This window comes from Halyomorpha halys, unplaced genomic scaffold (genome assembly GCF_000696795.3).
Source record: "Halyomorpha halys isolate HHAL.00 unplaced genomic scaffold, Hhal_1.1 Scaffold940.1, whole genome shotgun sequence".
Taxonomy (NCBI): Eukaryota; Metazoa; Arthropoda; class Insecta; order Hemiptera; family Pentatomidae; genus Halyomorpha; species Halyomorpha halys.
In genome coordinates, this window is record NW_027114279.1 from 21,959 (window position 1) to 36,191 (window position 14,233).

Below are 14,233 nucleotides of genomic sequence, written 5' to 3' on the forward strand. Positions count from 1 at the left end.
CCTGTAACACTCCAATTTAACTTAGATCAGATTTACTAAATGTATTATAATGTAAAGTTGTAAATAGAAATAAATAAATATTAAGAAAAAAAAAAAAAAGTGAAATAAAGTAAAAAAAACTCCAGGGCAGAAATATTTCTAACCTCCTGCTTGTTTACTTTTAAATTAAAGTGTTTTTAAATATCATTTCATTTTTAGTCTATTTTATTACATTTTTTCTGAGTTATAGTTGTTATCTGTTTTGTTTTTTTCAACCCTAATGAAGACCAAACCAGGAATTCAGGCCGAAACGTTAGAACAAATAAATAAGTTTTACTTACGAGTGCATTATTGCTGACCGCACCTCCGACCATATTCCCCTCAAACAAAATTTTTGTGGAGACATTTCTGAGAGGCTTTGATCCACCTAATACCTATTTATGTTTTTATATCCTTCACACTACTAAAATTCATTCTAACTACCAGCTCATCTAATTATTATTGAATCAAGAGGTTTGAATTGAGTCTAACAGGTTTCGGTAATGCTAATGATTAGGCCGGAATAGAAATCCAATTGTAAAGTAATAAATAAAAAAAAGTAAAATAATAAATTATCATAATTAGTCTAAATTAATTTAATTGAAGAAGATGGTCGTGGGGTTGCAGTCAGCAAAAAGAAAATAAATAAACAAAAAATTATTTATTCATGCCGACGTTTTGACCTGAGTTTCAGGTCTTCATTTAGGGAGCTTGTAGCAGGGGGTCCTAGCGAAAAATGGATAATTTATATAAATGTATATAAATTAATTTATATAAATAATTTTGGAAAATCATCTTCAATAATCATCAAATATCATCTCAGATACAAATGAATGAAAATAGCAAATTGCCTGTAGTTTTAAGAAGGTAAACGTTTTTATTATTATATCATAAGATGACATAAGAGACGGTCATTAAAAATGTTAATTACTGTTAACCTAGATGTATTGTAGTTTAAACCTTAGTGGTAATGTAAATTAATGGAACATATTTTCCATATATTGTACTTTTCTAATGAGGTCGTATTGTATAAAGCATAATTAATTATCGTAATATAATTAAGATGGTCCACAGGGGTCTTTCAACTCGTCCAAATTGATTACTTTTGTTCGTTAATTGAATTTAATTCGGCCATTAGTGTTGTTGCCTGGGGCTTAAATCACTGAAACAACACAAGTAAATTAATACCCATGGAAATTCTAATGACATTTTTCGAAGTATCCATCATAACTTTTTTTAACATTTTTATTTATTTACGTATTGGGAGTTGTGATTCACTGCATTAGGTTATGGCGACATTCCCTGATAAATTACTGACATTTATAGTTATTATTAAATTTGAAATTCGTTTTAATTTCAATTTTGTTGAAATTTATTGATTGTCGAAGCCTTCCTTTATTTTTTATATTGTAGCAAAATTAATAATTGCATAAGATTAGATTTGGTGATAGGTATTTCTTTTTATAACAGTAGTGGAAAAATATTTTATAAGTTGATGTGAAAACCATTTCAGAATTATTTCTATCTTGTTCTGCTACTGCGTTCTCGTTGGAATGCCAGAAATAACAGTTTCAAACAACAGTAAAGACTTTAAGATTTACTTTTATTGTAACATAAAATTTTACTTCAACATTGAAACTTACTTCTTACAAAAAAAAAAAAATAAAATAACTCTTCTTACATTCCTATTTCTTCTAAGAGATGGGATGTTATTGCATATCTCCCTTAACATATCATTATAGGAATGTTAGTGATGTCTATAGAAAATAATAATAGTACTGCCTTTTATGTCTGAACGCATTTCAGAACTCTTTTTGAACACATGAATACACTTTCTATATATTTAAATGTCCAGATACAAGAGCTTTCTATATTGTGACATTCATAATAATTAAATATACTTGCCAAGAGCCTGCGTTTAGTGACTGCAATAGTTTCACTATTCTTTATATTCTATATACTAACAATACACTAATGTGCGTAAGGAAATATCCGATAACATCCCGTCTCTTAGAAGAAATAGGAGTACTAGATTTTTTTCAATTGAATTATTTATTATTTTAGCAATTTTACTTTTTCATATATTGGTATTTTATATTTTAATCGATCGTCATTGATTAGAATTTGGATGAATGTGCATCGAGTATCGGTACTTTAGGCTTTAGTATCGAAAGGAATATGGTATCACAACTTCTCCGAGTGTCTCCGATAACACCTACCAATTCAAAATGTAATCAATGTGAAGTTAGGTTATGCTTGAAAATCTTATTAGACTGTTTATCTATGCTTCTGTTTGAAATTTAATAACATAGATTTTGAAGGATATGCATCCTTATTTACTGTACGATTTGATGTATTGTTGAAGCAATTAATTGCAACCCCATTTTGTCATGTTCATGTTCATACCAAAGAATAAAGTTTGTAATTTAATAAAAAAATATGTAATTTATGTATGTCCAGTCACGGATTGGTCAGTATGCTGTGTAATGTAGCAACCCGATGTGTTTGGGCAGCATGAATGAATAAAGTATTTCTTTCTCTCCCCTCCCCTTTTTATTTAATTTATTTATATTATGCCTAAATGATGTTCTTTCCCACGTATGCCTAATCTCCTGTGAGTGGCATAACTTGATGGCAGTGATCTTCTTAAAGTTACAAGAAATGAGATAAAACCATACATAATGCCTAAAACAACTTCAATATTAACCAATATTACTATGGAGTAACATAAAGGTGATGTTTATTTATTTTAATAGTACATTAAATGTTATTTACCTTAATATTTAACATCCAATTGTTAGATATCTATAAATATATACAATTTTTTAACCATAAAAATACACTTTATAATGGTTCCTTAAACATTTATTTTCCAATTCATGGATCATTCATGATCGAATTCAGGGTTAAGATTGGTTAAAACATTAAGGTTGTAGTCCCAATTCAATGAAACCAATTGTCACTGATTAGGTTATATGAATATAAAGTTCAACTAACACAACCAATATTATTTAGAACAATTACAAAGGTAATTTTAATTTTATAATTACATATATTGATCAAAAAATAGTGTAGCCACACTTAATTATAACTTATATATATATATATAAAACTAACTGACTAAATACACAAAAAAAGGAAACAAAAAGGTAATTACAAAGTATCTGTACTAATAATATATACTGTGTAATATTGGATTATATAATATTAGTGAAGTAGAAGGTAGTTAAATATAAGGGTTTTAAACGAGGGAAGGGATAGTACATGACTTATGTTTAAGGAAATGGAGTTCCTGAGATATGCAGCACGGATAAAAAATTATTTATCAAACACAGCATTTCGGTGAGGTTTATTGTTATTATTAAACGCGGTACATGCAGGTATAAGACACGTTTCATTATTATTGCTACAATATACTCAATATCGTAAATATATTGACGATTGATCGTGTATAAGAGGCCCTTAAGTGAAAACGTGAATATATACAAATGGACAAAGCAGTTGATTTTAACGACGGCCACTAGCAGCTCTGGCGTTTATCGAGATTACGACATATAATAAAATGTTTTTTTTTCAGTATTTTAAGCTCAAATTGTTCATAACAATTGCGGGAAATTACTGAGTAACTTGAGACATCGGATGTAAAAATTGGTTCTGTAGTTCACTTAAAGCATCACCCATACAATGAGCTGATAATGAGACACCCTTAAACTAACTAGGAAGTATTTATGTGACTAAAGCCTAAGGAAGGAATAGAACGTTTTGGTACATATAAATAAGATATATACATATAAGGTACATTATATAGAAGAAGGTGGGTTTTATAATTTTGTCAAGAAAACTAATAATCTATTTATTTTAGCAAATATCATGAACATTATTACTTCTAGTTAGACAAATGTCATTAAATAATTTATAGTAGCACACACTAAATTTAATTTGAGTGCTGGCAGACATTTATTGGTCAAATGGTTCTTGAGATATAGTTTTTCATAAACTAGCTTATATTACTTTATTTTATATTAAAACAAAATGTTGATTTTGTGAATTTATGTTGGAAAATATCATAAAAACTACTACTCCTAATTAAACTAGCTTTAATTAAGAATAATTGAATTAAGGAGATATCATAAAAGTTACTACTCCAACGAAGATATCATAAATTTCTTTATAGTACACTAGTTTTAATTTGAGCGCTGGCAGACATCTTTACGTCTAATGGTCCCTAAGAAATAGTTTTTCATAAACTAAAAGTTTCGTCCAAACAACTGAAAATCAACATCTTGTGAATCTATATAGCAAATATCATGAAAACTATTACTCTTACGAAGTTAAACGTCATAAACAACTTATTAGCATATTAAACTAGCTTTAATTTGGGTGCTAATAATTATCTGTAAGTCTTAAGATTACTGAGACTAAAATTTCCCAAAATAAATTCACAAACTACTGATTTTTTAGTACATTTATAAGAAACGTTGCCTTATAAAATGTATATCTGGGGAACTATAGAACGTCAATAGCTATTTTAAAGCTAGTATTTTAGCAAAGTTGCTCTACTTTAAATGATGTTTTATTAGGTCTAGAGTTGTAGGTTACGTACAACTATATATATACTATACGTAGAGCTCGGAATGAAACAACATTTTTTTAATAAAATAACGTTTTGAGACAGGTAGCATGATCTTACTGGCAGGCTATCACTTCTTTATTGGAAAAATTTAAAAAAGTAATATCAAAATTTTCATCAGATAATCTTGCCTTTACTGCTTGGGCCGTCGGACCGATAGTGGGGAACGCTGGCGCGCATGTAGAGTACTTCTGTGACACACTTTAAATTCATCCCTTTTCTCTCTTCCTCTAGCTTTCCCTATTCCCACCAATATTTAGTATGATTTGAACCATTGCATTAGTCATTCATCCTGCTCTGGTGCCGACTACGTACAGATATTCGGTGAACCGAAGTAGAACCCCCGCTCTCAACAACAGTCCAAAACTCTAAGATCAACTAAATTAAGTTTATTGAGTCCCGGCATCCCTTGCATGTGTAGATTTTCTGGTTTTGAGAGCAGTCCAGTTTCATTCCAGAGAAGGTAAACCTTCAAAAGTACATTATTCTGTTGTATGCCTAATTTTTTTAGCTTATTATAGGTTTATTAGGATCGTTTTATGCGGTTCTAAGGGCGGTTACTTCCTGACGAAGGTTCTTTGGGTGCCATAGTACCAAAAGCATTACTCTCAAAACCTGCATGATCTGGGTCCACTAAGGGACATTGAATTTTGAAATTAAAGCTACTGGAATATTATTTTTAATGTCATATATTTTTATTGTTATCGAGATCATTGTAAGTGCTTGCGAGAGCCTCAAATCATTATTCCTGTCAGTATAACTTGTGATTTCTTTTCACAATCTACAATTCTAGAGAGGCAGGAAAAGTAACATAAGTTGTTAAATGGTTGAAATAAATTGTGTTTTATACGTTGTACAACACATTATGATCTTTATGGTTATTTAACCAAAACCTTAGTTTTTTCAGGTTCGATTATTGGAACCAACTAATATCGGTTGATTTATTTCCTAATAATCTTATTAATAAATGACCTGCAATTATATTGGCAGTTAATCGTACTGCTAATCTTCCTGGCCGAATAATATTACTAATTGTTTCAATTAACACTATAAAAGGTATTAATACTCTTGGTGTTCCTCTTGGAACTAAATGGGTAAATATTATATTTATATTAAACTTGAGGAGCTATTTAATTTTAAAAAAAAATAAGAAACATGAAAAGAGTAAATAGACTATTTAAGAAACCCAAAGTAGATGATATGTTCAATAAGGGACTGATCCCCAGGAAAGCCTTGACAAGACGAGTTAAAGAGGTTGAGGTAATGAGGAGGATAATGTCCTCGGCTACCTGTTGCCTCCTGGTATGAAGCAGATAATTTCATTTGGATCCCCCAACGTAATGTAGTTATTCACTTATTTTATTCAGTTTTAGGAAGACGTAAGCTTTCCGATTTAGTATCAGTTTAATTTTCATTTCTGAAAATCATTACTGAATTCAGTTTTAATAGAACAAAAAAGCGTCGGTTTATACTGAAAAATGTCAACAATACTAAACAAAGAAGTATGAAGAGAAGATGGTTAGGGATGCGGTCAGTGTAGAACACAAATAAGTAAAAACTTATTTATGGGTGCCAACGTTTCGGCCGCAGTTTTTAGCCGTCATCTAAGAACAAAAAGACTAAGAACAAAAAGACAAGATAACAATCTAGGAATAAAAGGATATATAGAACGATTAGAAAATTAAAAAATAGCTAACATTATAGATACATAAACAGTGTTGACCGACATGAATAGTTTAAGTATTATAAAAAGCTATATACTGTATAAGTAGAGCAATATTGAAATTAAGTAGAAGGAAAGAACAGATAATAAAATACATATGAAAATTTAGTTAATAAATATATGTACAAAATGAAACTTATTAAAAATAAAAATAAAGTAAATGGGAAATAAAACGCACATATAGGTAATTAAATATTTAAGTAAAATACCAGAATCAAGGAAATAAAAATATAAAGCTATATAATTCAAAAGAAACAATGAAACATGAATCTTTTAATTTAATAATAATAATTTAAATTGAAATTATGGAAAAAAAAAAGAGAAAGAAAATATATTTAATTAATGAAATATGTAAGTAAAATACCAGAAACAAGATATTAAGTTAAGTAACACAAAAGAATTAATTAGTAAGTATGTCAATAATAATATGTGATGAACATAACTAAAAAGAGAACAAAACTAATCAGGCATTAGTTCAGTATTTCATCTAAAGAATTACCATGTAATGAGTCGGGTTAAATGTGTTATTGAATTTCAGAATATGAATAATTTTTAATAAAAAGTTACTTACCCCTATCCACACGGTTCCAAGTAAAATGTATTTTTTTGTGTTTTCCCAAGAGAATAATTTTTAAGTTAAAATATGATTAGATTAATGATTTATTATAATGATTGTTTGAGAGTGGTTTAATTTATTATTAACATACACAATTTTGATCCAAATATACTCTCAACATTTATTTTCAGAAATTCTGCAACGTTTCGGCCCTCAGGCCATTTTCAAGGAGACAACCTTAAATATTCATGTCATATTCTTTAACATATTTTCTGCAGGCTAATTGCCCATGTCATAAATAACTTTGTATAATTTAAATCTAAAACTTTTTTACATAAATAATTATCTCTTTTTCTATTTACAAACATCATTTATAACAGAACCTACCTTCAACAGTAGGTACAGTAACTGTAAACTATTAAATGTAGGTTCTGTTATAAATGATGTTTGTAAGTAGAAAAAGACAAAATTATTTATTTAAAAAGTTTTAGATTTAAAATATACAAAGTTATTTATGACAGACGTTGCAGAAATTCTGAAAATAAGTGTTGAAAGTATATTTGGATCGAAATTCTGTGTAAATAAAATATGATGTAAACATCTCATTTATTCAATAGCTATAAGGTTTTTATTACTGTTCATCTTGCTATGGATTTAAATAATAAATTGTCAGTTTACCGTCCCTGTTAATCTGTCCCATTGGTCCCAGTCCCTTATAAGCTTCCTGTCCCAATTCACTATAAGTCTACTATAAGTTTCTTCATCTCGCTAATTGTGCATCACCTTGTGCCTCACGGTTTTACAATGTAGTCATAGTTCACCCGCCAAGGGAAACCGACTCCAAATATTTTTAAAAAACTTAATATTACCTATAATTAACTAAAATATTACAGAGTTTCTTATCAGCTGATAGAGTGTAGAAACCTATATAAATCGGAACAATTCCGTCAATAAGTATAGAATTTGCCATTAAGTGATGTGTATCCCGTTGCTATGTGTGCTATGGAGATTTAATCGGGATGCCAGGATAATCGCTGAAGGCAAAATAAGTTAATTAATTAATTTTATATTGAGTCCTAAAAAACTATTATTATGATTGGATTCCTTTCCAAATTCTATTTGTGTGTTTACCAGTTTACCATTTAAATATCTTTATATTTATAAAATGTTGTTACCATTAATTATATAGTATAATAAAGGGTGGTATATTGGTTTATATAATAGTATATAAACTACATAAAGAGATTAACTATTTATTTACAATTTATTACTATGATTAAAATGGTTGTAACTGAATCAGATAAAGGTTACCATAAAATATAGATTATTACATTATTACTTATTGGTTAATTTATACTTATAGCTGCTGATGCCGTGGGATGTAGTGCCATAGGTATTGTCTTGTTCATAAGGGATGTCCAGGTCTCGTAGCCTTTCTCATGACTTCGTATGGTTCGAAGTGCATCTTACTCCGCTCCGGCTTCTACTGCTCTCTCAAGCCTGGTACTGTCTCGTCTAAACCTTCCTGTTGACTGTCTCTTCCAAATCTAGATTTCCTCTGTATTTTCTCTCACTTCCCTTATAGGGCGTTACCTTATTTTTGAATCTCCTTTCTCATTGGCCATCGGTGACCGAACTCTCCCGAGGTAGGCGTCCCACTCCTCAGGACTTTTTGGAAAAAAGTTGACATGTCCAGGAAGGGCCTGCACCTGCTTAATTGGATTCCGATCCCTCGTCAAACCTGTCATTTTTGTTAGAGCACTTAAAGGTTAGCCAATCTAATTTTCTCAGGGGAGTCTGGCAATATGACAAACTTAACACAGATGTTTTCATATCCGGGGACGCAGTAAGAGGTTCGTTGAAAGGCTCCTTAATAAACGACATATTGTTGTAATCATGGCTAATGCCTCGATACATAGCACCGTACCACTTTCCTTTTTTTTTCTTTTATTCCAGGGCAGTTTATATACATAAATGTATAAAATTCCACACGAAGTTCTGTAACATAACACTTTGATTTTGAATATTTAGAATAGGAACTAAAACGACCGAAATTAATAGACAAATTTTAATGAACTTTTTTTTAAAGACATCCATCAGCAGTATTGTTTTGAATCACCCGTCTAAAATACTTTAAACTTTTTTATAATAATTGAATGGCTTTTTTTCATTTATTTTCCCTTCAAAGGAGGAATGGAGCTTTTGTCCATAGAAGACCTCTTTATTGATTGAGCTTTTCAATCTTATTCTCGGTTCCCTTGAAAATATTTTTAATAACTTTCTTTTGAGAATTCATCATTCAATTCATTATCTTCCTTTCACCCCTTTTTTTCTCTCTCTATTTTTTCTCTTTTTATTCGCTTTTCTTTTTTTCATTTTTATAGTTGAAACTAAAATTCATAATGCGTTAATGGAACGTGAAATAACTGGCAGGAATGGAATGAAAACATGAAAGGAGGCAGTGATGCTGTTGACGTTATGGCATGGAAGAGGATTTCCCAGTCATTGGATATCTGCTGGAGCCTATTGTCCGCCCTCTATGGCCATTATTCACATACTGCCTGCCATCAGCGAACTTGGAAACAACGGACAGCTTCGTCATTTCAACCATCTTTAACTAATGAATACTAAATTTCGTTTAATGTCAAAATTCCTTTCAATCGCAACTCCCCAAACTCCGTATGTCCATTAACTTTTTAACTTTTGGTGGAACAATGGTATATTATAAAAATCTATAAATGAGAAAACTTTTTCCAGACAAAAGGAAAACATTCTCCGGGTAATAAATAAAAAAAAAACTGCCAGTTTCTAAAATAAATATTATAAATTGTAATTATGATCCATATATAAATTACGGGTTGCCTTTATGAATTTATATATTGTATTATTAAATTATAAATAAATTAAATTTATAATTTTATATGTAATTTATATTAAAACACTTAGCTTTTAACAAAAGAAAAATTAATGAAAAGATATATTGCTCTAGACCAAGGGTGGCTAACTTTTCTGTATATAAGGGATATTCATGATCTTTAGTTTAAATGGAAAAACTCATGTTAAATGGAGAAATAATTCCTTTCTTTGCCATGTTAAAACGATATAACATGGTTAAGAGTCTGTTACTAGGTGAGTTAAATGGAGAATGAAGTCACGCAACAGACCAGCTGAGCTCGTCACCGTTTTATTTGTTTTATTTATTAATAAATAATAAATTATTTATTTGTTGTATTAGGTTATTTGCTAATATTTTTTGTTTTGATTGTGTTAGTATTGTTTTGGATGATTTATAACTAATAAAGCAATGGATGACAATAATAATAATGAATCAAAACATAGAAGTAAACAATGACATGAAGTTTTGGAAGGGGAGGTTATAAAACAAGTTACTCAGAAAATCCACTAGGAGCTGCGCATTTAACATTTAACATGACTTTAAATAGGGCTGCTCACAATGCTATAGGGGTATTCATGATGTTGTGTTAAATGTAAAATGTTTTACCATGTTAAATGTTATAACTATAGGATTGTGAGCAGCCCTATTTGAAGTCATGTTAAACGTTAAATGCATAAGAGCCCCTAGCGGATTTTCTCAGCAACTTGTTATAACCTTCCTTCCAGAGCCTCATGTTATTGTTTACTTCCAGTTTTGATTTAAGTAATTTATTACAACATGCCTAGTTATTACCTCTTCTGTTTTTTTTCTCAAATGTATCATTAAAATTATCCATTCTGGTTTAATAACAGGGATATGAACACCACAAACACACGAAAGAACTGAACTGTCACAACAAAAATGGCGGCGATCTCAACTGGTCTATTGTGTGACGTCATTCTCCATTTAACAGACCAAGTAACAGACTCTCAGCCATGTTAAATGTTATTTCGTTTTACCACGGTAAAAGAAGGCAATTTTTTTCGATTTAACATGAGTTTTTCCATTTAACACGCTTTAACATGTTAAACCAAAGATCATGAATACCCCTTATACTTATAACATTTAACATGGTAAAACATTTTACATTTAACACATCATGAATACCCCTATAAGATCTACTTTTTATCTTAAAAGTGAATCTGCAGCGTACTTTATTTGGGTCGCTAACACATTCCTTGTTAATTTGTTTAAATGTATTTATTATTAGACATAATAATCTAAGTTTTATCTACTTTACATTTATTATACTATATTTTTTTTAATATAAATATAATGATAGTTTAAATTATAAAATATTTTACTCATCTTATATGCTTTTAAATAAATAAACAATTTTCCTTCTCCAGGAATATGTGGAACGTGTGGAGGACTGTTCTGGAAGAAAACGAAAAGCTAGCGAGAGCGAGACTTGCAGCGGTAGAAGTTTTTTCACAACACGTAGCTGACGACGCCAAAATTCTCAGAGCTAATAAGGTGGTCAACGCAAAAAGGGTAAGTGGTTTTCAAAAATGTAAAAATTTATTGTAAATGAAATTTAAATATTTCATATTATGCTCATAGTGAACCATTATATTAATTAATTTTTAATATATATTACATTATTTATTTAACAACTCATAAGTGATATAGTTATACAAAATTTAATTTCTGGCAATATATCAGTATTCGATCATTATCAATGAACTAATTCTGATTTTAATCGTATTACTAAGAGTATACGATAAAAGAATAAGATATCCAAAATTGAGCAATGGTGAACGGACTTGTCTTTTCACGATGAAGACCTTCAAAGTTGTCGAAGAGATATAAAATTTTCATATTGTTTGCAATGAAATATGAAAAATTTAAAAATTATTCTTCCTATCTTTTCTATTACACACCCCTCAAACAGGGGTTGTAAGGTAGGCGAGGAGTACCTTGTTAAATGAAACAAAAGACCACTAATTGGGAAGAGGGAGCAATTGGTGCTAAATCACTTCCATTGGGCTCATCTAATGGCTTTCATTGTTAAAACTAACTACATGGTTCTGATAATTGTTACGTGGTCACGGAATCAGAAGAGGGTGCGATAGCAGACAATTGAATAGTAACAAGTCCAACCACTATTATGAAGAAGCACGCCAAAGCTTAACTGATAATCTGGTGGATCAGGTAGCCATGATCAAGCAGAGCAAAAAACATTACCACCAGGTGACAATTAATGTCTATAACTAATCGTTTATTCCTTCCAGTTCTTCTTCGCTTGCTACCTCCCCAGTGCCGTTATTGTGAAGGAAGAACCTATCACGTCCACTAGTCTTTGTGTTCCACTCTCATCTCGACCATGGTGCTACCTATGGTTCGCCAGAAATTTTATTCAGGGCACATCACCTTGGAGCACACCAACAGCCATAGGGACATCTTTCCTCCAGTCTTGCTTCCAGGAACCATAAATTCGTTGTACGTTTTCCTAAACAATCTTTGAATTTCATCACTTGGATGAAAATTTCTTGTCAAAGGATAAAAGCAAAATTCGGTTCATCAACCTACATTCATGTTTCTTTCATCAAGGATTATTTCGGGAAATAAGTGTGACTTGGCTCCAGAAAGGAAGGAAATTCTTTTTTTTTTTATTAAAATAATGTTCTGCTTCGGAAGTTCAGAAACTTGGATTATTCATTGTACTATCTGAATCACTAACTAAAAAGTCAGAACTATCGGATCTTATTATTATTTTTTTATTACTCCTTAGCTAGACATTTCTAAAAGACAAGGAGGTTCTACTATACATGACCAACCAATTCTAATTAGAATGGGAATGTCGAGTTTTCATTCTGCGGAGCATCCACTAAATAAAAGTATCCCGCTCAGGCTGCAATTGAACCGGTCGAAGTGTTCGAAATGTCCCAGGAAATTCCTCGGTTAAGGAGGGAAGAATTCAAAAAAGAAATTTTGGATTGGTGAGAAGGGAGAGATGACTAGTAGTTGGAAAAATGCCTGAAGATGAAGAATAAATGAATGAATGAATTATCCAGAGATAGAACAGTATCAAAATGTTCAAGGAACAGTATCTAGAAAACATTGGGTCATTGGGTAGAAATCTGGAGCTGACAGCAGTCGATGGAGACACACCTGAAAGGGAATAGGCAGTGTCCTGAGAACAGAGGGAGGTGTCAGTAGAGTACTAGAGACCGAATATGCAAAGCACTTTTTACGCAAATGCTGTCAGAACCAGGTATGGTTAAAGTAACGCCAATTTCATAAAGTTAGATGTTGATATTGTTTGTTACATTTTTAATTAAATGGAGTCGCGATGAGATTTGGAAATTTATTCTATAAGTGAAAATCTATACCACCATATTATGGTTATATTGCAACATGACTAATATAAAATGATTTACAATAATTATTGCCGAGTTATATCTAATACCTAGGGTGAGAAAGGAGGGTTTTTTTATATCTAGAATAGATAAAAATATATAAAATATGCATTTTTTGAATCCACAATCTGCTGTGGAAAAGGAAATCAACCAAGAAAATTGAAACATTCCATGGTGAGCTGCATAGAATTAAAAAAAATAATTGACAATGTTCAGTACAGCTACTATTAACCAAATTAATAAATCCACTTCAAAAGAGCATTTCCTCACCATCCGTTGTTTTCTTTTCTTTATTCTCTTTTTTATGCGAAGAAAAAAAATAAAAAGCTATTAGAATGATTAAGGACCTGGCATTTTTCATGTACCCGTTTGAAACTTGGCAAACTCTGAGAATCTTCCCGTCCATTTCATATTGTCCAGGATCAGGCATTAGATAATGGAGTAAGGATTTACTTTCTTTATTCCCTCTGAGCCAAGCACAACTTTTGGGATTATGCCCATTTTAACGTTCCTGCTGTATATAATACAAGGTAATAAAAATATTACATTAAATATAATATTTTTTTTTAAAACTTTATTTATTGATAGACATTACAATCCGCCACACCGTTGTGGACAATAGATAATAGTGATGAATGATCACATTCATACTATAATAAAATCAATTTAAAATGAAAAATAAATAAATAAATGAAAAAAGTACATAAAAATAAATAAAATCTCTCTTAAAATATATTCAAATTGAAGGATAAAGAAAATGAATATAATCAAACTATGTCCATGAAAAAATAAATAAAATAATCCCCCCCTCCAATTTCTATTCCTACGCCTCATCCTTCATCAACTCCTGAATCTCCTATTCCTTCTCCATACCTCCCTTCCCTAACTCCTACTTCCCCTTCTCCTTCTCCTCTTCCTTCTCCACCACCTTCCTCTTCTCCTCCTCCTACGCAGCCTTCTCCTTCGATAAAATTAACCACCAATAACCAAACAAATGATGACAATTATG

General features: G+C 30.7%; 1 protein-coding gene across 1 annotated transcript in view; it reads left to right on the top strand.

The window, feature by feature from the left end:
* nwk (nervous wreck) overlaps positions 1-14,233 on the top strand; it is a gene marked incomplete at its 5' end in the record, with an annotated part of 75,816 nt that overhangs the window by 14,260 nt on the left and 47,323 nt on the right. The window contains 1 exon segment of the mRNA XM_067051482.1: positions 11,212-11,356. Within this exon segment, the coding sequence (XP_066907583.1) occupies positions 11,212-11,356 (145 nt within the window).